Genomic DNA, 25,375 nt, shown 5'->3' on the forward strand with positions numbered 1-25,375 from the left:
AGTATTTTTTAATCAACAGCATTGTCATATATTAGTTCTAAATAAAGTTGAATTCTTTGATTCGCTGTTTTACGTCATGCCGGCTAACAAATTGAATACTGTACCTATACGCCTTATTTTTAGTCCAGATTTTAGTATTCGTATTAATATTGTTATCTTAGAAAGTCTAAACTGATTAAAATTTGACAATTTAGTAGTTTCAACCCTGGGGATACGACCCGTGTATATAGTAATTAATCCTGAATACACCTTTTGGTGGTGCGTCTGTCAGATGCGGAACGTACAAATAAGGTAATCGGTAACAGGTGAATATACTATTGGTATCGGTATCGGACTCGATCCGGAACTTCTTAATTATTGACAATATTAATAACGTGGAAAACAAAAGGGCCTGGAGTGGTGTAATTTTTAATCTACACCTTTGTACTATATTAGTTATATATAAAGTCGAATTCTTTGATTCGTCGTTTTTACGTGATGACGGCTGACAAATTGGACCTCGTAATTTTAGTATTATAGATAGATTAGACCTTTGTTTTTCCCGTTTGAATGGTTTTACACTAGTAATTTTGGGGCCCTTTATAGCTTGTTGTTCGGTGTGAGCCAACTTGAAGGCTCCGTGTTAAAGGCCGTACATTGACCTATAATGGTTAACTTTTTTAAATTGTTATTTGGATGGAGAGTTGTCTCATTGGCACTCACACCACATCTTCCTATCTATATGTTTCCATATCTGTCAGTGGGAAATAATTCTTGCGTATTAAAGGAGTACAAGTGAACCCGATACATCTGTGCGACATATCTATTTTGCTAATGCTGTACCAAGTCAGGAATATGACAGTTCTTGTCCATTCGTGTTTGATGCGTTTTGTTATTTGATTTTGCCATGTGATTATGAACTTTCCGAATTGATTTTCCTCTTAGTTCAGTATTTTTGTGATTTTACTTTTTGCAATGAATCACTTTGAGTTCTCGAAGAAAGGGACTGTCAATTCGTTCATGTACCTCTTATACTTCTTTAAGATAGATTTATAATAAAAAAATACTTGTAAAGTGAAATTGTGATTTCTCTGTTTTAAGTACAAAATGTATATTTTTCAACTTCTTTGTTATAAATGATTGAACAAATACATATCTAAAAAAATCTGAAAAGAAAAAGGGGATGTGGGATGAACATGTTTCTGGTAAAATAATTTTAAGTATCCCTCACTCATTTTTCTCAAAATTTGGGCTAAAAAGACAGACTTGATTGGTAATAAAATTTGAAAAATTGATTACTCAAAAACTACTTATTGGAAATACACAATTTTTTCACAAAGTTAAGTTTGATTATAACATTTTTTAAATTCATTGATATTTTTTCACTTGTATAACATATTTTGGAAATAATCCAAGAACGAGATTTCAACGAGACTCAAACGTCAGAGTTATATACATTTTTAAAAGCAGGACAAGTTTTTGTGATTTGTTTTACTACCTGAATGTTTTAATTTCCTATCAAAGTGAAGTAGAAAATGAAAAATGAAAAACCTTCAGCATTTTTCTGAATGACAGAGTGACCATTTGGTTTAATCTTAATCATTAAATGTCATGAATATAGTTAGAGGGGTAAACATGTCAGGGTATCAATATATTCCAACAGAAGAACGAAAAATTCGATCAATGTAATCATATGACGTCAAAGATAATCATTCTTCTTTTGAAATGTACTACAAAATCGTAGGAATTACATTTTATATTTTGATATCTGTCTTTTATGACCTAAAATCAAATCTGATTAAGTATTTCCATAACAAGACTCCAAATCGACTTTAAATACTTTTATTATATCAGTTCTGTCTGATGGTATGTCACGGGGTTGTTACCGTATTATATTTCTTGGAAGCATATATGTACTATGGTTAAACCTTTGTAACCGCAAGACTGAGTCGCAAGATCTGGTGTTTTTAACTCAGAATTTTCTTCTTAAAAACGCCTATCATGTGTGTTTTATGAAATATGCTATAATACTAATAATGTATCAATATTTGCTCAATATGAAACAAGAGATATTTATAGATTATCGTTGATTATCTCAACGAGATTGATTTTCTCAATGATAATCTGTTTATCGCTATTTTACCTATGACGACGTTGACAATTTCAATGTCAATTTCGTTAGCGACGCCATGTTGCCTCCTTAGTTTCTAGCGATAATTTTTCCATCTCAAGCAAGAAGCATGATATGAAAATTATCACAAAAAAAGATCAAAGGAAAAATGCATAAAATAGCGATAAATACAAATACTGATTTCTCGATGAGAAATATGGAATTTAAGCCTGCGAGATTATTATCTTTCAAAACATAATATATGACCTGTACAAATTTTTTTTAAAGACTTACTGAAGAACTGACCAAAGCTTAAACATGTACCCGAAAACAATTTTGGAAATCTAATATAAAAAGAAATTTGTAATTGGTTTAGTTAATATCTTCATATTGCAATTTTTGAAATGAGATTTTAACTTAAAGAACGAAATTTCAATTTAAATGAAGAATCAATCACTGTAAATAACCTTTTCCACAAAACGTTAAATTAAATCTGTGTTGGTATAATGATAAATTGATCTACATTCTTCATAGCCGTCGTACGGGAAGTGGCGGAAATTGTTACAAATGCCTTTTTAATATGAAGGTTACAACAGTCACTCTAGATTAATTAAAATCCTATTCTCAAAAGCAATTTTCCTGGTATTTTGGTCTACCGCATTGTAAATCTTTGTATGTCAAAAAGCTAAATTTACAACACGCCAACGCCATAATATTCGTTATTATAAACGTAAAAATAAAGTAAAACGTCGATGGTTATAATGTTTTTAATGGATACTATTCCTTTTTTCTTTGATCCAGTTAAAGTAACGTTTAAAAAATTCAGTTTTCAATAATTTAACTAATACTAATTTTAAAATCACACTAAGTTTCTAAAATTTCATATTTTAAATTTCTATCAAAACATGTTTTCCTCTGGAATGGAGAATTCTCCATCTGTCATAATTGCATGAGTAGTATTTAGGATTGAAACAACTTTTATATTTGTTGTACAGATTGTGGTGACCGATTTTTTTTTAGCTGTTTCCTACACAGAATTAGAAATAACACGATTAAATTGGAGGGTTGTTACATATTCATGGAAAGTGCCCAATTTGAAATCTGACATCGTCTCTTTTGTCGTATTTTTTTTTTTATCTCAACCGAGGCTATCAACACGTGAACAGTACAATATCTCCTGTGATCTTGTGCAGATTATTTATGCAATTCAGCTACAGTGCAATAATGCAACATTCTTGTTACATTTTTACTTCAATAGCATACAACATGCACTGATTTAAGATCCGACTTTTATTATTCATTATTATAAAGTCTAATGAACAGATTTACACGCTTTCTAATGACATTTTTATTGAAGTCTTTCTGTTCAAACATGTACTTTATGCTTTTTCATACTATAGCTTTGTTCTCAAATTAAAACGGAATATTTTATATTATGCAAGCTCACAGACATAACTTATATTAGTTTAAATGTAACTATAGAAGTTTCCTGGTGTACATTTTAATTTCTCTTTTATGTAACCTATATTAGTGCAAAAATGCAAAATTACAGTAACACTTTTCCTCCAATAGAGTAATACATCATGCAATGATTATATATCCATCCTTTGTAATTCACCTTACCTTAGCCTCCCTTATATCGAAGCACAAATTGACAAGTTAACTGTTTAGAGTCTCAGTCGAGTAAAAAATCTAGATAAATTGTGTATGCAATTCCCGATGCAATTGATAATTAAACACGTTTTCCGATTGATTTAGGTGTGACTTAAGATTACAAAATCTAATCTCTAAATGAAGATGTCAATCATAGCTGGGAAAGTGTAACGTAATTCTCTCCACAATCAATAGTCCGGTTCCGCAATAGTTTTTCCGGGTGTTTTTCCGACCTTGTTACGGCCATTAGTTTTCATCCGAATTCAACTTCCGGGGAGTTTCAGGTAAACAATGACAATGATAAATGTCAAATGGAGAACTTCTAGTCTGAGCTTCTAGTGTCCTGATTGATTTCTTAAGAAAGTAAGTATGAAAAATATATTTCTTGGTGTACCATTACTCGTTGTTACTCTAGAAAATGTTAAATGAAAAGGTGACTAAACAGATTTTGGTAAAAAAGACGCCAAAAATATGCACAAATCTTACGGTTTGCCGTTCGTTTCTTGTTGTTGTTCTTGGTAACAATGCCAATGAAATAGAATCTAACCGAGTGTGATTTATAGTCACACCTGTTAAAGACATACAAATCAAAGCAAACAAGATATTGGAGTGGAAAAATATATATGATAAGATAAGAAAACATTATTTTGATTCGGCAATAGTACAAATATGTGATGTGGACGTACATGTACTGTTGAATTCGAGGATACAAAATTTGTATACATGTAGAAAGATGTGGTATAAGTGTCAATGAGACAACTATCCATCCAAGCAGAGACATATTATAGTATTGTATTATAATTTATATGTCTCGGATCCAAGTATCTTCAACATGGAGCTATCACTCAGACCTAACAGCAAGCTATAAGTTAAAGGATTAAAGGGCCCCAAATTTATAAGTGTGAAACTGTTCACGAGGGAAAAGCAAAGGTCTAATATGTATAACATTTTAATACTTTTTCCTCTTGGCTGTTGAAACACCCCACCCCACCCACCCCTATAAAAATTTCTTGATCTGCCACTGGCATATGCTCAGTTTTCAACTATTGTTAGCCATGCATTGTGATTAGGAAATGATCATCCCACTAGCAGTAGCTACACTTCTATAAAAACAAACAAGATTTGTTTGCTTCAACCAAAGATGTCAAATATTAAACATAGGCAGATCCAAGCCCCCCACCCTTTTTGTGTGAAAAAATGGTTGACTATAAAGGGAATCACTGAAGCATGAATTGAGCAGGCCCCCTTACATAAAAGTTCCCATACCTAATAACTCATATTGTATTTACATGTATATAGAGACTACAGTTATTTTTAAACACAGAAATCTTGAACATACAACATTACACAAAAATTGACTTTCAATAAGGGTGATACTGTACATTGTCATTTATTTCCTGTGCCTGAGGCAGATGTGAAGATATGTTGACCCAAGAATATATTTTAATATTTCATGAGTGCTCTGTCTGTATAGACAACGTTATATCACCTACTCTTATTGGACATAAAAGGGAGATAACTGTACTATAATTTGAAATAAAAGGGAGATAATAGTACTATAAATTAAAATAAGGAAGTACACCACTAATTCATGGTCCCATTGCTTTCTATGTTAAATTCCTCTGTTTCAAGTAGACACACCTCTTTTATTTTAAGTTCAAATAAAGTGGCAATCATTGCATGTCAAAGCAACACCTTCTGGTGTCCTGTACTGAAAAAATCAACATACCTTACATGGCATATAAGAAAGAACTGGTTCCCGGAACTTCAGATGTACCAAAACAGGTACTTCCGATCTGACAAAAAGGCAAAATGTACCCTCCTTTTTAAATTTCATGACACTTTTTTATTATTCAAATTTATCAGTCAAAAATTGTTCTACTGTTTTTTTTATCAATGATCACCAGTCATGCAGCTTTCATTTGATACCAAAATTAATAAAATATTCTAAATATTTTGAAAGTTATGTCCATGCGTAGGAACCATTTTGTGTTAAATATGTACTACTTTCTGGCCGGGCCTGAATTATTGGTGTTACACCATAACACGGAGATAATTGTACTATAATTTAAAATAAAAGGGATATAATTGTACTATAATTTAAAATAAAAGGGAGATAATTGTACTATAATTCAAAAAAAAGGGAGATAATTGTGTTGCGTAGATTATTTTGTAAGAATAAAATACATTTATTACATGGAAGGATAAAATGTCTTTTCTTATTAACTGTAGGTCACTAGGTACATTGTTATATTCCATGCATGCTTGTTTTTGTGGAACTTTTTTAATCTGACTGAGGTCATCTACATGCGATTTGAAGAATCCAAATGACTTGGTTGTAAAAATATGTTGACCCCATTCAGACTTCTGATTTTCCATGTTTAGAGATCATCCGTTTATGTGTGCAGGATAAATACAAAGCCGCGTCTTAAAAGTGAAAATACATATACATGACATTGTAGTTCGGTCGTTTTCAATCTCTCTCTTTTTAACAGGCATTAAATTCAGAGAGAAACATATTGAATCAAATAATATATAAATCCCTACGTTAAATGTTAAATTTGACGGAACAGGTTCGGGCAATGGAATAAAAAAAACACAATTGTTATTTGTAATGATTTCGATTTATGAAAATACTCCCGCTAGATTTCCATCGTCTTCATCATTGACAGATTTTTATTTTCAGTCATAGTAATAATAAACCCCCTAGAGTGACTACGGAAAAGCTAGACACATGGTCACTTTGGTCTTCCTCAGTAAAACAATTTTCAAAGTAGAGCGTCCGTTCGGCTGTGAAAAATATATCCTAATTTTGAGTAATAATTTTCAAATGACAGTACAAATTAACCCTCCGGACGGCGTCTATAAGGAAACACTATCTTCTTATTGTATTGATATTGTTTATTGGTTCTCGTCATGAACATGTATGAAATATTTGCCACTGGACGTTAAGCAAGAAAATAATCGGTCTAATCAATTCGATCCTTAATTTGGTTAATATCTAACTAGCAAATGAACCTTATGGCTCAAAGTGGGTCAAGACATGTCTTAAAGTCATGGTGTCAATAGGATGTATCTATAAGTCTGTCCCCAGACGTGTCTTTCAAAAAGTGTCTCAAGACGAGGATATTATTTTGTTATGTATCTATGGTTCTGAACTTTAAAACATATTTGACTAGGACAACTATCGTTGGATCATGTTTATCTTCCTTTTTTTCGTACACTATTTTGTTATAAATTCGGCTGTTTGTTTTTTAAATTGAATTGTTTCATATTTCCATGTCGGGGTCTTTTACAGCCGACCTTACGGTATTTGGTTTTCTCATTGGTGATGGCCTTACGATTGCCTAGTAATGCTTTCATCCACTTTATCTGATATTTTGTTGGAAGTTGTCTCATTGGCAATCATACCACATCTCCTTATTTGTATACTTGTAATTATTCACTCTTGACATACAAAATGTATCCTAGAACATTATGAAAAGTTTTTAGATAGATATTAAAAGATGTGGTATGAGTGCCAATGAGACAACTCTCCATCCAAGTCACAATTTATAAAAGTACACCATTATAGGTCAAAGCACGGTCTTCATCCTTGAGCCTTGGCTCACAACGAACAGTAAGCTATAAACGGTCCCAAAAGTTAAAAGTGTAAACCCATTCAAACCTTGTTGAATGTACAATGTACTTTTATCTTTTTTGACTTCTTATAAAGAATACAAAAAACCATGGTAATTTGTAAGGATTTGGAATTCTCTAAATACTTCCGTCAGATTATCTTGTTCTTTATCATTAAGAGATTTTTATTTACTATGTTCTTTATTATTAAGAGATTTGTATTTACTAGGAGTTTTAATTCTAAGTAAAGTCTCTGGAGTAGATCCAGTTCACCTTCAGATTAATTTAAACTGCACTTTTACAGATTTTTTTTTAGCTCTTTTCTTCAAAAATACTTCTCAAGCGAACAAAAGAAAAAAATTTATGATTATGTTAAGATGACGATATACGTATTAAAATAAGTTGATAATAATAAGTTCACAATAAAAGTTGGAGCATTTTGGATGTACAATGTAAGTGTACAATTATAGTGTATATGTAATTATCGCAAAATCGCATTTGCAGAAAATACAATGTATGTCCCCTGCCATGAATTCAAATGTACCTGCATGGTACACCTGACTCTTATTTTAACATATATATATTTGATACCCGCGGCCATGCATCATTTCCCATTGCAATCATGTCATAGTTCTTCTACTGAAAAATTCCACATGAAACATGGTATACGGTTTAATAAAAGTTATTCTTTTAAGTTAACTGCTACATGTAACACACGGGGGAGGGGCGAAATTAGAAACCCTCGTACTTGTAAAGTATGCCGCGTTTTACCAAAAAGAGCCAAAAGGAGAATCAGTACTCAGCTATGTCAGCTGATGACAGGCGGTTTAATTTATTAACAGAAAGAAAAGACTCACTGTATATATGTAATTGATTTAACAAGGCCGTATATACATCGAAGAAGAATCAATCGGCTTATCATTTCATAATATAGATGAAAAAATATCAAAATTATCTTTATGACATTTATCCTCTTGTAAATCATAATACAAAGAGACATAACCAAGAAGAGCTAAGCATATTATACCACTGGTATAATTATGTTGTAAGCATAATAGCACTAACAAAAGACACCCCTTGATTTACATTCCAAGAACCATAATTCATACCCGCATTTTCAAAACTCACATAAAAATACTTTTTAAAGCTGGTTGTCGAACGTAGTTGATAAATTGTTTAAACAAATGCACAATTCTATATATATGAAGAATTAACTTAAAATTTCAGACGAATGTCTGGCATTTGATCATGACGTTTTGTCCCTTGCGACGAAGAACAAAACGGATACAAGGATATAGTAATGCATTTAATTTTAACTTGTAACTTGAGTTTGTGAATATTACTAACATGACTAAAATAATTTTCATTTAGAAATGAAAGAACACACTGTAAACTAATGTAAATTGTTGGTAGGCAAATGTTCAAACCTTTATTTTAAAGACAATATATAGGCCTCTATGAACTGTTTACTGGCGATATTGAATATCAAAAACAAGTCTATTAGAACATTGTTTGAATTTAGGAATCGGAATAAAGTGCTAAAGTTTAGAAGCATATGAGTCGGGGCATTTTAAACTAACGTCTAGACTATTTGTCTATAGAAAATGTTTTTTTGTGTTTGTGTTTTCTGTTGTTTTTGAAGGTTTTTTTTTTGTTTTTGTTTTGTTTTTGTTTGGGTTTTATTTTATTTTTTTTTTGGGGGGGGGGGGGGGGGTAGGAGGTCAAAATTCTGGGTAAAAAATCTTGAAATTAAGTCACTGAAATGCCTCATAGAAGGACGAGACGGTTTACTTATATCCATATGTCGAATTTCAAAACATTGAAATGATGATGTTTTAGTACTGTAACATTAACGGTTGTGACTAATAAATGCAGGGCATCTATAATACTAAAATTACGAGGTCCAATTTGTCAGCCGTCATCACGTAAAAACGACGAATCAAAGAGTTCAACATTATGTATAACTAATATAGTACAAAGGTGTTGATTAAAAATTACACCACTCCAGGCTCTTTTGTTTTCCACGTAATTAATATTGCGAATAATTAGGAAGTTCCGGGTTGAGTCCGATACCGATACCAATAGTATATTCACCAGTTACTTATTACCTTATCTGTATGTTCTGCATCTGACAGGCACACCACCAAACGGTGTATTCATGATTAATATGCTATATACACGGGTCATAATCACAGGGTTCACACTACTTAATTGTCAAATTGTTACCCATTGTAGTATTTTAATCAGTAAGACTTTCTAAGATAAGAATACGAATACTAAAAATCTGGACTAAACATTAGGCGTATAGGTACAGTTTTCAATTTGTTAGCGGGCATGACGTAAAACAGCTAATTAAAGAATTTAACTTTATTTATAACTAATATAGGACAATGCTGTTGATATAACAATACTCCATTCCAGGACCTTTTGTTTTTCAAATAATTAATATTACCAATAATTGATAAGTTCCAGTTCGACGGGTTCAAACAGACATATTTGAAAGCAGAGACAACTGTGTATCTTATAATCGGCATGACTTATCAGGTGTCAAAACTAATACTAAAATAAGGCTTGCAGATAGTTATATACTTTAATTCAGTCACGGACCCGCGATATCACGGGTGTGTTCTAGTATTATCTAATTTTCTTTGTAAATAAGGCTAACCAAAATGAAACATATTTATTACAGTTATTTACATTTAATTTGATGTAAGCTTTAATTATCATCATACCTAGATTGAAGCAGAAGATTTGAGGAATGTATACACGAACCATAGTATCCAATTATTTATTGACAAAAGGATACATGTACATACGACAAATTGTTGTTTGCCTGTGGTATGAGTACCAACTTTTTTTTATGGCAACAACTACCCAACAGAGCGCTAATAAAGCGGATGCAAATACAATCTTCAATAATGTTTTGAGATAGATAAGTTTTATTTCACTGGCAGAAGATCATAGTTCGACTTCACCGGCAAAAGATAAATTTGACTTTACAGGCAAAATAAAGAAAACGGATGCATTGTTCAATGTAAAATTTGTGTTAGGAGGTCCGAGACCACAATTATTTCGTAGTGCATTTCATTAAGAACATAAATGAAAATTTAAAAAAATCCAACATGCGCTTTTTCAAAGAAACTTGTACAGTGTGTTGCACTACTTTTGGGACAAATTATATAAAAATTATAGAAAATTTCATCGGCTCTAACTCAAAATATGGACAATTTTATGTTTAGGGCGTTTTGAAATCTTTTGACAGCTTCCGAAGTGATAATTTTAAACCTTTTTTCAGCTGGACCAAATCACTACCCCCCCCCCCCCCCCCCCCCTACTTGCAATTTGAGGCATTAAATATGGAGAAATAAATTTGGAAGGGGTATACAAATTAATGGCAAGAAATCCATTGTCAACACTAGGGACTATATTTGAAAATCAAGGGACGACAATGGTGGTCTCGGACCAGGAATTCATATAATACAAGGCACACACACAAAATGGATGACTTACCATACTGCCGAACATCTTAATCCTTCCATTATCTCCTGGTTAGTTAATTCAAACATTTTAAATTTAGAATACCGAGAATTTGTTGTTGATGAGTCTATGGTCATCTAAGAATAAAGTTTCGATCTCCAGGAAACAAATTACGGTACCAGAAGTGTGAACAGACATCTTGACAATATTCCGTATTTAATTTCAAAACCCTAGAGGGAAACCGAAGGTATCACATTTCAAAAATAAATGACATAATTACAATTAAAACGATGACAAACTCCAATTACAAATATTGATTATTTTTTACGCAAATTTCTTGGACTTTTGTCCTTTCCAGCATACGTGTAACACCCCTTGTGCAAAAGTATCGATTAATTGATCGATTATCGTACGTGCACCTGAAAATAGATTCCAACGATTTGTAAAACTAATTAAAAATCAAATGTTAATGATATTCGTTATCTTAATCATATTACAAACATTTCTATAACGGGTGCACTTTAAAATATTTGCCATCAAACTGCAGTCGCATATTTGTTTTTAATCAAACAATTGAATTAAGTTAGCACCGATTTTAATGCCCTTCCTGAGTGATCTGGGTTTATTTATATTTCATTAGTTTGTTTAGAACTTTGTCGGAAGCTCGAATATCCTCAACCCAATAAATTGTGTAGAAACCTTTTACTAAAATGGAATGCTTTATGTGCAGTAATTGTTTTATTAACACTGTTAATCGGTGTGCTAGATAATTTTAGATAAATGCAACCATTTATTTCATGTGAATAATTCATGGTTCCTAGAATAACATTGTTTTGCCGCGTTACATGATTCCCCGTATCGTAAAAAAAATGTCCTCAGAACTATAAACAACATCTCTTTATCGCTTAGTTAATTCTGTGTCTACCGATTAGTACATGTTTTAATTAATATTAAGTACGCTGTATATAAATTGTGTATTATTAAGTACCTACAGCTTATGTGCTTAAATAATACATTCATTTTCATAAATGAAAAAATCATATTTCCTTTATTCGGAAAAAATAACGTCTCTATTGACATCTTTTATGCCCGCGTCACACTGTCCCGATTTTTACGCCGATGGCAACACGACTATGGACTTTTTCAAATTCGGGACTTATCGTATCCAGATCGGGCTATTCGTAGTGCCATCTTTAACCATCATAGAACCATCGGCCACTTTTTCTAGCCTTCGGGGACTACTTCGGGAAGGATTCTTAATTTTTTAACATGTTAAAAAATCCCCGAAGGTGCGTCCGATGTTGAGGGTTCGTATTGAGTTCGTATCACCATCCTCACCATCGTAATGTCACCGGGAATGCATCTTTCGACATCGTATTGTATTCGTGTTTCCATCGTTTCCATCGGGCAGTTTTGACATTACGATGTCTACACGAATGAATCACGAAGCTACTCGAAGGTCTTACGATGGCAACACGACTTCGTGAAGACCTCGTAATCCCGTCGTGTTGCCATCGAATAAAAGTACGAAGGCGACAAGATGGAACTACGACGGCAATAAATCCAGCTAAATGTAAGTTAATTTTCGCGCTAAAATACATTTAAAGTGCCATGCGCGATATGTACTGGTCAGTCTAATACAACAGTTAAGAAAGACGTTCACAAAACAAGGAGCTCATATCATATGATTCTATGAGAACAAAGGAAGGCGACAGCGTCGTTTCTATTAATTCAAATAGAACAAGAAGAGCAGCTATTACAGACTCAGTATTTATTTTCACAAGTAAAATATTATTTTTTGCCAATTTTTCATTTCAAGTAACATAATGAAAATCATAAACGGGCCTCGTACACCAACACTGCAGGTACACGTATACAGGGAAACCAACTTTTTCTTCATTATTCTGATTTTTTATGTATCGTCTCAGTTGTTGTCACACGAATGTTTGCTCCATAACCATTTTGTTTTTTGTATGTCATATTTTGCCACATTTGTTGCTTTCCCCACATCCTACCTTTTGTCTATATTATTATGATATTCTCCTAGAAAGAGCTCTTTTTGAATTAAAGGGACATATAATTTAAATGCATCGTAAGCTGTACACCATATCTTTTAGACATCGTATGCCATCGCGCGCCGCCATCATTGTAATCCATCGTGTAGCCTTCGTAATCCATCGTGTAGCCTTCGTGATCCATCGTGTAGGCTTCGGCTGAGATATGAAGCATAAATATCCGTCTTCGGTCAAGCTTCGTCCGTCCATCTTTTGCTATCGTATATAATTTCGGCACCATCGTATAGACTTCGTTATTCATCGTACTTGCTTCGGGCACTTTTTGGTATTTAAACGAAATCGGGACCAACTTCGTACGAACGTATAATTTTCGCATTCGGGTGTCCATCGTATATAAAAATCGGGACAGTGTGACGCGGGCATTATAGTTATCAAGTTACTTCACCAGGAACATGAGGAAGGTTAAGTCATAAAATGTTAAAAAGGGGCAGACAGTGGAAGTAAATTTTGTAAAAGAGGGGCGCAAGATATCAGAGGGACAGTCAACTATAGTACGGTTACTCTTCAACTCAAAATAGAAACAGAATACCTGGAAAATCAAAAATTGAAACATCTTTGTAAAAATCCGATAGAAAGGAGTAACGTATAGTTGAAAAGTTGACGCAGCCGTCGTGAATTTGAGATAAGACGGTCTTTGCCGTTTTAATGACTTGATATTTTTATTTTATAATACCTCATTGGTGTTTTCAATTCTCAAAGAAACGATATTTAATAAATGTTTGGTACGAAAACAGACCAACAATGATTTGCGCTATCAACAGTTAACATTTAACATTACCGTGTACTCAAAATAAAAACGGAAACCAGCAGACTCAAAATATCAAAAAAACTCCAAATACAATCAGAATACCAGAAAACTCAAAGCAGAAACAGGATACCAGGAGAGTGAATACTGTACAAAAACTCATGATGTTTATATGCGTTACTTTGCTGAATGCATGGTAAAAATAGAGTTAAAATACACGGAACTCTCTACTGATTTATGTATGATTGTACTTTATACATTGTCAGTACTGTAATGTTCAGCTTGTAATATACGAATTACGAATACGAATACGAATTTGATTATTAATGTGACATATATTATATATTGTAAATATAACGCTTCATAACAATGACTTTCCTATCTTTAATCATTTTATGATACTGTAACAGTAATTGTATAATACTTTGCTAGCAGGATATACAAGTTTACACATAATTAAAATCATCGAGTAACTAACAGATTGTTTTGTCATCAAATAAAAAGTTTGTATAACATACAATGACAGAACAAAAGGAATAGATTTTTCGTCTCGATGTTTCATATCTTTTATTAAACATAATTCAATAATTATAAGTTCTGCAAACATCAATATCTATAGTACATACATAGCTAATGTATGTCAAAAGACAAAAATAACATTTTATCAATCTTTAATAATTGCAAATATGCTACACTCTGCCAATGCATGTAACAGCTTCTCTTATTTATGAAGATGAATGATACATGTATTTTTAGTAAGTCAGACAATTATTTAAAAGCAGCAATCCACCATTCAAATATTTCAAAAGACAAATCATTTGTTCATATATCGAAGAGGCTATTTACGTGTAAACTATTGGCCACTATCTCCAACACTGTACATAACACGTGCACTGACTCACAAAAAATTACATTTTAAAAGTCCTATATACATTTGTAAATATGAATTCACACAAAATAGACAACTTTCGAGTTCAATAAAATTGAGAATGAAAATGGGGAATGTGTCAAAGAGACAACAACCCGACCAAATCTCAAAAATGCATTTCCGTAAAAAAACTTTGATTTTAGTGAACATCATTTGTGCGTTTAGGGGCGTCGTCACATCCATTTCAATGTTGAGCGAGTGGTTTGAAAACTATAATTCTATATTGTACAAATTATTCGGAAAATTGAATTCTCAAAATAAAAAATCTGCACTGCTGTCATTAGGGAATTGTCATTAAGAACCTACAGAACAACCATTGTTTCTAGTTTATCCTGCACAATGACGATCACTAACTGAAGACGCTTGATCAACGTAAATAGAACAGGGATACAGGCGACCCTCTATCTTGTAAATGACGTCATAAAAGCGCATATAATTGACGATTTTTTCCGGTGACGGATGAACTCGAAAGTGATCTATTGTGTTGAATCCTATAACTTTTATACCAATCGTTTGTTATTTTTAAATATGGAACTAAGAAATAACTTTTTTTAACAACTTGGATTTTAATTTTTCTGTTAAAGATTTATCTGATGAAGAAAAGTTGATTTCTATACTCAATCCATCAACACCATCACAAGTAAATAAATTGGGGTCCTACATCAAAAGGTCATTAGAACTGAGGACAGGGGACACTGGAATAGTTACTGTAAATGGATGATTGTGTATATATATATGTGAAATATAGTTATATTGTTTATTATTTTATATGTCACAAACGTAATGTTTTAGTTTATATGGCAATAAATATTTGAATTTGAATTTGAATTTGTTATTTTATACCATTAACTTCAGCTTTCTTTGAACTCCGGGATACCATTCATGTGCAACGCATAAGAATATATCACGGTAATATCGACATTGGGCTATATCGTAATGCATTTCTTTTAGACAATAAATTCATATACAAAAAAATCGTACCTGCTCTATCTCAAAAAGATTTTACAGTGGACAAGTTATATCAAAATCACAGAAAGGTCTATCAGTCATGCATGTAACTCATAATATGGACAATTATAAATATGTTGATTCACGGGTCTATAATTCCAATCTGCTTCAGGCTTACTGTTTTTTACATGTCATATATGAGGGGGATAGGACCTTTAACGGGACTCCGGGATCGGTTGTTTTTAAGCTCGGGATTTCAAGATTGACCCTTTCTGGGATCCGGGAATTCTTTTTTCGAATTGCGGGACCTCGGGATTTCGTGTTTTTAAGCCAGGGATATCGGGATTTCGGGATCAGGACCCCTCTTATCCCCCCCCCCCATCCCCCCCCCCCCCCGCGGGCCATATATGAATGTCATATTTCAACAGGACCAAGTCACCATTCTGCCTGAAAATCGATCACCCAAATTGTTCATCAAAACGTAAAATGACAAAAATATAAGAATAATTCAAAACGAAAAGTTTGTAAATAAAAATAAAAAACTGAAACACGTTAAGCGAATAGATAACAATAATCATTATTGATAGTCCTGACTTGGTTCAGGTATTTTTGAAGTCGAAAATGGTGGATTAAACCTTAAATTAAGTTTATTACTTGTTTTCAACTAGCTCACTTGTATGGCAGTTGTATAACCTTTCATTCCATGGACAAAAAAATTGTGATCAAAACAAAGAGACATTAAAGATAACAAGAGGCTCAAGAGCCTGAATCGCTCACCTTATTTTTTTTGGTTAAATCTCGCATCAATGATTATTTTGGCTTTTCAATTCATTTGAATGTTCTTTGAATCGTCCTATTTTCTTCAAAAGCAAAAATACAAGGAAATAAAATATAAAATTTATACTAGATACTCTGAAACTCACTTAGCCTAAGTTTGGCTGAAATTGATACAACAGTTTCAAAGGAGAAGATTTTTTAAAGTAAGTCAACATGATGAACAAATTGTGAAAAAAAGTCTTTAAAGGGCAATAACTCCTTAAGGGGTCAATTGACAATTTTGGTCAAATTGACTTATTTGTAGATCTTACTTTGCTTAACATTTTTGCTATAAACAGTTTATCTGTATCTATAATAATATTCAAGATAATAACCAAAAACTGCAAAATTTCTTTAAAATCATCAATTCAGGGGCATTATACCTGAAAAATCAGTTACCCAATTCGGCTGAAAATTTCAGGACAGGTAGACCTTGACCTAATAAATACTTTAACTTCTTGCTTATTTGCTCTAAATGCTGGAGTTTTTGAGATATAAGCCAAAAACTGCATTTTACCCTGTGATATATTTTTAGCCATGACGGCCATGTTTTTTGACAAAATAGAAAATAAAACAAAAACTTTATTTTATACACCCTACTGATCATTCAGTTGAAGTTTGGTTGAATTTGGTTTAGTAGTTTTAGAGGAGAAGATTTTTAGCAAATATGATGAACAAATTGTGAAAAATTGTCATTAAAGGACAATAACCCCTTAAGGGGTCAATTGGCAATTTTGGTAATATTAACTTATTTGTAGATCTTACTTTGCTGATCATTTTTGCTGGTTACAGTTTATCTTTATCTATAATAATATTCAAGATAATGACCAAAAACTGCAAAATTTCCTTAAAATTACCAAGATACTAAACAGTAAAAGTAATGTCATCCCCCTTATTGAAATGTCATGCATAAATTATGAAGAAATAAATTTGGAAGATGCAGGGGAAAAGTTGCAAGTTATACACAGTCCACGCTGGAGACTATATTTGTGGGTTAGAGACTAGACAACAAAAATGTAAGGCCTATAACTGTCTCATCGGACCTGCTAAAGGAATATAAAGTAGTTTGGGAAACAAATCGAAGTGTAAACTAAAGAATACAATTCTGAAGGACCAACCAAGTTTAGATATTCACAGAAATGCGAATCATTATAATTAAGATTTTTATCATGACGAACACGTGTATTCAAGTTGATATGTTTAAGCTTCATGTTGATCTAGCTAATATAAGAAGTGTCGTGGGCCTCAAACCTTTTTGCTGTCTGGAAGGACTCTGGGATTGAAGTCACGCATTTAGTTATCCAAACTTTATTTTACTGCCATTTAAGGTGGCTGGGGCGTCTTAATTAAAACTGACAGAATTTTTTGATAACTTGTCAAGATAAAGCTTTTATCATGCTTTTTTCAAAACTGTATTAAAAAGTATGGGTCACCGGACTTTTTTTCACGCTACAGGTTGCGCAAATTTGTCAGATTTTGTATAGATTATTCATGGAAAATTAAATTTTGTGTGATAAAACGAAAACGTACTATAAGAACTTTAAGATAAAATGTGAGAATATTGCTCTTATAACATGCTTTCAAATAAGCAAAAGAAAAAATGGGGTCACCGAACTTGTTTTCTTGCTACATATCAAAATAGGTAAATTCATAACACTTTCTATTGTAAAATTTACTTTATCGGAGTTATCTCCCCTTATTTGGCAAAGTTTGAAAAAATCTAATCAAACACAAACAAGGCGTTTTTACAAAATTACAACTGAAGTTATGTTTAAACACACAATTTTCTATATTTATATCAAAAGTCTTTTACATAATTTACATACAACTCTCAAAATTTGCACATTTCATCAAATATATAGACCAAAGATATCTGCTTATTTAAAATTAAAGATGGAGGAAGACACCCGAGCCACCTTAACAAACACACATATGTAAATGAATATATCATTTTTTATAGTCTCTCATAACTCTTTTTGGTGTGGCTCTTGTTTTATATTGGAAATTGTAATATTATGTAAATGTTTTATAAGAGATGAGACTCAAATAAAATATTGTCTTGTCTATATTGTCTTGTATGGCAGATGACACTAACTGTTCGCCGCAGACTAACAAAAAAAAGGTATACAGTCCCCGGTAAAATACTATAAACAGGCTAAATTATGTTCTACATTTCCGGTAACCAGAAATAATAAATAGATGTATATAACAGTAGATTGGTGTGATACATTTGTTGTTCAATGAACAGTGGATTATTCGTCAAAATCAGCAATTTGCAATTATTGAAAAAAGTGAAAAATCATAGTCAACATGTGTCAAAAGTTTCAAACTGATATGACCAATTCAATATGTACATACACATAACGTTGATGACTATTGATGTGTATAACCATCAAAACTTTTGAAAGAGTTTGTCTTCCTGAGGTACACACTTCCTTAAACTCAAGTACAGACCATTGCAACTCAGATGAATATTAATCTGCATTTCCATCATAACTTTCAACAGTCCCTGTCTACTTGATGTATACATCAACTGCACCTCAAGTACAGAACATTGCAAAAAACATACACCGACCTCAGATGAATATTTGTTTGTAGTACCTTGAAGACTATAAAGCTTAAACATAATTGGAAAAACGCCTACATCTGGGTGAAAATTTCTATTTGGAAAAAAGTTTTATATCAAACGTAACATGAAAATGAGAACTAAGTTTCAAATTGATATGACCACAAATGCATCCTCAACTACATACACCAAAATATTGTATTGATACTGAAATTAGGACAGACCGTACGGACCCTAACATAGAGTGTCAGCTTTTAACCATCAAAAGCATAGTATAGCAATTATACATCACGGGCAGATTGCTAGGACACTAACACATATTCTATAACCCTTAGTAAGTTATACATTTGAGAATGGAAATGTGAAATGTGTCAAAGAGACAACAACCCGGCCAAGGGCAGAACACAACCGAAGGTTACCATCGGTCTTCAACACAAGAAAAAATTCCCAAACCAATAGCCAGACATCAGTTGGTCCCTTGAGAAATATGTCTATAAGTTGAGTGAAAATGTCTATTTACAATTATTGGTATTATAATATATTTTTGTCGAGTAGAGTGACATTCTGACGTTAACCTTAATCTTTTTTATGCAACTAGTAAAACCATAATAAAATATATTAACCTACCTTGGAACTTTGTATTCTTAGAAATAGTCTCAGTATGGACAGGTAGTTATCGCATTTCCACTTTTATTTAGTTTGTCACCGTTTGCAATATCGAAGTAAGTACATTGTAAGACGCGAAGGTATTGGCAGTTACGTCAGGATGTTAATTGGTCAATCAATCTTGAATTCTACCATTACAAGGTTAGAATGTACATGATATATATTTCATATGATTAACCCTATTGAATTTTATGCCTGCATTACAAGAAAGTAATGAATTATTTATCAGCGAGAATGTAAATTATGATGCACTATTACAGCTGCTTTTGGTTGAATGTGTGTTGTTGGTTTACTGTCTGCAATCTTAATTTACGAGACTAGATGAAACACTTATAATTTAATACTTTCACGTAGAACTGCGGTATGTTTACCATATGAGTTAAACTAAACAGTCAGTATTGTTCCCAATCATGATATCGCAGTTCTCCATGGATATATATGAAAGTAATAATTGTTTCACATCTAGGTTCAAATCCAGAACTAAGATTGAATACCATTATAACATTTTATCATTTTGATATCGAAGCTTTATTTTTATGTGATTCAAAATTCAAATAACGTATTATTCCTCAACAATAAGAGTGTCGAATGTAATCTGTGAAAAGTATTCTAGAAGCGTGCCAAAAAATAGTTTCCAGTTTCCAGTTTCATATACAATTTTAATTAAAGCAACAAAATAGCAAAGTGACAATAAAATCTTAGAAAATCAAAAGATGGACAATAATACTGAGAGGTCAAAAGAGTTACACAAATAAACACTAGGTAATTCTAAATAAAGAAAACCGAGAACATAATATCTAAGTCAAATAAAATTGAGGAAGGAAACGTTTAATGTGTCAAAAAGACAACAACCCCACCAAAGAGAACATAACACAACATAGCTAAAAAATCCCGCACTCGGAGTCGGTCTTCAGATGGACCTTTGACAAGAATGTGTACAGTACTTCTTCAGCGGTTATAGACGTCACAAAGCTTAAGGTTACATGTACCATAATGTCTGGTTTACATTGTTTGATGTTATTGTTTGTCTTTTAGTCTTGTGTTTAACTGTTTCGTTGCCTCTTTTAATTTGGCTTATTGGATGAATGGGGTGGCTTCTCGGTTTATTCTTTCTCTTTTTATTATACGCTGTGGGAATATCACCATATTTGCAATTTTGTTTAAAAATAGCTGATAAATCATGTTATATGAGTTCCTCTTTTTTCAATATATTTCATGTAATAAACAACGATGGTAATGTTTAATATCAGAAATATCAGCGTGATCCAATTCGATATTGTTTATCTTACAAAAAACAAGTTTTATGTTTCCTAATTCCTTTGATATCTGATTTACCAATTTTCATTAGATTTTCATCATCTTCATATAACAAGAAGTGTCTTATTTAATGAAATTGTATTGCCTTTGGTCTTGTGTCGTCCTTTGATGTTTTCTATCCCTGATTTTAGGATGATCTGACATAACAGTAGAGTTTTTGTTCTATTATTCCATCAAGGATCAGCTTTACTGGATCAGGAAATTTCAAGTTTTACAGCAAAGATTTATGTTGAGTAAATTACAAGATTAGATTTCTAATAACATTATATAACTTGTGGTTTACGTCGATTCACCGTATTTTGTCATGTGACGTTAAGCAAATATCAATTAATCAAACAATCGATTTGATTACTAATATGTTATATTATATTAAAATTCGTTTTTGTAATACCCGCGGGAGTAGAAGGATAACCAGTACAGTGTTGTTCCATCGGAAGAACACATCAGTAATCAGGTTAACATAAGAAGTACAGTAAATCTAGATATGGCGTTCACATATGTACCTATATTTTCAATGTTTGTCAAGTTTTAGCAAGGATGCTCTCAATTATGAATTCGCAAGAAAACTTTCTGGTAAATAATAACAATAGAAATAAAAAAAAATGAAAATAAACACATACTGTATAGTTGGCTAAAAAGGGCCCCGAAAATTTTAAAATAACAAATGGAAAACAATCCAAGCAAGAAAAAAACCGGCCTGATTTATGTACAAAATAATTAAAGAAAAACAAATATGATGCGCCGCAAAATAAGGACTAACCACAGAATGAAACGCCACTGTCTTCGGATAGACGCATATAGAATGTTGCGGGGTTAAACTAGTTTGTAACATAAATTGGATTTTTTCCTTTGATGTTTTTATGAAATAATTTGCTTAAAAAGTGTGGTGAGGGAAAACCATGGTATATTATATGCAAATTGATGTTGTACCATACTTTGCTAATTAAATATGCAACTCAACTAGAATCTAAAGGGAAAAGGGCGGAGCTTCAGCCATGGTATAACATATTCATGTTTATGTTATTCCATGGCTGAAGCTCCACCTTTTTTTTAAATGTATCCGCCTCTTGAATATGTAGGAAACTGTTAAACGTACTAAAAGTTCAAGACCTTTATTTGTTCTTATTTCATAACAAAAAGCAATAAATTATGTGTACCCACATCTTAAGAAACCTTAAGAAACCTTTTTCAAACTATATAGGATTGTTACGAATTCCCCTAATTTTGGAAACAATATTATTACTAAATGTTTCTTCTTTAAGTTGTGAAAAAAATGAAATGTGAAACTATCATTTCCTTTGCGAAAATCCAATCAAATTTCGATTTAAAAAGGAGGTTCCTATAGAAAAGGGGATAAATATCGGCTATAAATATCTCTGAAAAAAACATGATATTTTTTTTCGATCTATTAGGGGAACGGGTACACTATCTACGCTCCTTTGATCCGCTACTGTTTAAATACAGTGTTTTATCATTAAAATTGTGTTTTAACAAATAATCTAATAATCGAATTAATAAAATAACGGAAGAAAGAGGGGGATAGGATGGGTCCTGATCCCGCCTTCCCGGGCTTAAAAACACGAAATCCCGAGGTCCCGAATTTAAATAAAGTAAATCCCGACATCCCGAAATTCGAGAACAAGAATTTCGGATCCCGAAAGGATCAATCCCGAAATCCCGAGCTTAAAAACACCCGATAAAGGTCCTATCCCCCTCAAGAAAGCAGTTTGTACAAAAACTAGAAATATATAAATATGCATTTTTCAATGAGATGAAAATTCTGTAAAATATAATTAATTTGTATGATACTTGAAAACAAAACAAAAAACATTTCTTACCGTCATTAGAATAATTATTTAATCCTTGTCGCTGGAATCCGATATTTTTGTTTACCTCAGTCTGATGACAATATGAAATTACCTGCGCATACAATCATACACGGGGCGCAAAACTAAATAAAAATCGGGAAAATCTGACATTTTTTTTCCTTTTTGCAAATTCAGGGGTTCTATTACATGAATTACACAGAAGATCATACACGAGGCGCAAAAGTGACTTGCGCGAGCTTCCATTTCATTGGATAAAACTGTAACGTGATCAATTTCCGATATTAGTTGAAGGTCTTGAAGCTGTCAATCATTTTATTTATGAAGGATTGTTGTTGAGAAACAAACTTTGTTTAGTATCGCCAACATCACTTTTGCCACTGAATGGTGCAATGACCATTCCATCTTATCATATGATACATCAAGTATTAAAACACTTGCCTGGGGTTTTATGTATGCATATTTATATCAACTTTTGATAAAAGGTACATCAGGTTTTTCACGGCCGACTATACCGTACTGGTTTTTCTCATTGTTGAAGACCGTGAAGTTACCTATAATTACTTACATCAACTTCATCTGAACCTTGGTGTCACTGAGTAGTTAGCTGATTGATAATCCAACCACTTCTCCTTATCTTCATATACATGTAGGTAAAAAGTATTAACTTGCCGAATTTCTATGATATGCGATCAGTCTATCGTATTGGTATGAGTTTACTTTTCTACATTGGCTATAGAGGTACAGGGGGAGGGTTGAGTCAGGAGCCTCTGGCCTTTGTTGGTAAATGTTTTGTTAATTTTAGTTTCTTGTGTACAATTTAAAATTAATATGGCGTTCATTATCACTGAACAAGTATATATTTGTTTGAAAAACAAATGGTTGCTGCCTTATCATGTGAAGTCCGACATTCAACCGATACACTTAATAATTTTGTGTAATAATATATGTCAAATTGTTGTGTAAGATAATGTTGTCTAATTAGTCTAAGATTGGCAACTTTATTATAGATATTGGAATAATTTGTATAAATTTCATTTGATTCCATTAAAGCAATATCTCGTGCTACCATTGGTAAGATTTATGACATGTTAATGATGATGGATGCGTCACCTTTACCATTTCGGCGACGCAAGGCGATTATACTTCCTTTCATCGTAAAGATGTTTGAATATAGATTGAAATCTTGTCATTATTCACTCCCCTGGATTGTCAAGTTGACGGTAAGAGGGCATATGGAATGATCAGTTATATGCTGTATTACTTCATTCTTAGTTAAATATTCATGGAAAAAGTTATTGAAAATCTGACTATAAAGTGCATTGCCTAATATCTTATAGCTTTATTAGTATGATGTAAGATTTTTTGGTTTTGGTTTATTATGTCCAGTAGCAAATAGTTCATGCAATTTATCATGGTAAGGCTAAACGGAGTTAAATTTTGATTGCAAGAAAAGAAAGTGCATGAAGAAATGAGCCGGTACTGTAAAAATAAGACAACATTTATTATAGTTTATGCACAAAATGTTCCAAGTTGTATACAGATTAGGTCTTTTAAAAAGATCAAAATGTTCGACATTGAGTTATCATGTGTTACGGACATTGTTGAACACAACCTCCATCATGCAATTTATATCAGAGCAATAAGTTATAACCTTAAAAAAATCATGAGTATCAATATTGACAGTTAGGTTAGAAATAATGTTGTCGTTACATGTACAAGTATAAACCCCGCGTCATCTTTATTATGTAAAACATAAACATGCAACTGCAATTGCATATTTTATTGACATTTTAAGAAGTGTAAAGACATTATACTTTAACAACTAGGAAATATCTTGACAACCTTTCTAAGCTATAAATTATCGTCTACAGTTACGTGTTGCATGTTTACATGGCTATCACTTAGAACTAAATTAAGTATAACAACAACAGATAATTTGATTGATCGAGTGTGTTAACAGGTGCGTGTAAAACATGCAAATGAAAGCAACTTTAACTCCACAGTTAACATGCCCTTCTAAAAAGAAACAGTATGATAAAACTTATAATAAAAATGGGGAATATACCAAAGAGACAACAACCCAACCAATGAGTAGAAAACAGTTGAAGGCCACCAATGAGTCTTCAATAAAGCGATAGTACTAGTTTATCAATAAGAAAATGATGTGATATGATTGTCAACAGAACTATTCCATAGAGACCAAATTCCGTACATATTGTAAAGGTTAGCAACTATGGGGTCACCATACAACCTAAAGTTGTTTTAATTAGATATAAGAAGATGTGGTATGAGTGCCAATGAGACAACTCTCCATCTAAGTCACAATTTATAAAAGTAAATCATATTTGGTCAAGGTACGGTCTTAAACATGAAGCCTTGGCTCACACCGAACAGCAAGATATAAAAGCCCCCAAAATTTTACTAGTGTAAAGCCATTCAAACGGGAAACCGAACTATTAAGTCTGCTGTAAGTCTGGGTTTACTGTCGGATCGACTGAAATCCAATGGATGACCATATTTCTATAACCAGCCATCCATGAGGGTGATATATAATAGAGGAATTATAAGCTTTTGTTGTATCACTTCTATTTTGCTCGTACTCTATGTATTTTGGCGTTTGATTTTGTAGCAGTTCAGTGTTTCTGTTG

General features: G+C 32.5%; 1 protein-coding gene across 3 annotated transcripts in view; it reads right to left on the reverse strand.

Annotated features, from left to right (window-relative positions):
- LOC134693004 (G-protein coupled receptor dmsr-1-like) overlaps positions 1-25,375 on the reverse strand; it is a 106,385-nt gene that overhangs the window by 57,973 nt on the left and 23,037 nt on the right. The window contains exon 1 of one of the 3 annotated variants that reach the window (XM_063553675.1): positions 10,871-10,945. The exons of 1 other annotated variant lie outside the window; for it this stretch is intronic. In XM_063553675.1, coding sequence (XP_063409745.1) covers positions 10,871-10,926 — 56 coding nt within the window. In that variant the 5' untranslated portion in view covers positions 10,927-10,945. Of the gene's footprint in view, positions 1-3,712; positions 3,790-10,870; positions 10,946-25,375 lie in introns of those variants that run through there. One more of the 3 variants, XM_063553679.1, reaches the window with a different exon arrangement.

Source organism: Mytilus trossulus, chromosome 12 (assembly GCF_036588685.1).
Source record: "Mytilus trossulus isolate FHL-02 chromosome 12, PNRI_Mtr1.1.1.hap1, whole genome shotgun sequence".
NCBI lineage: Eukaryota > Metazoa > Mollusca > Bivalvia > Mytilida > Mytilidae > Mytilus > Mytilus trossulus.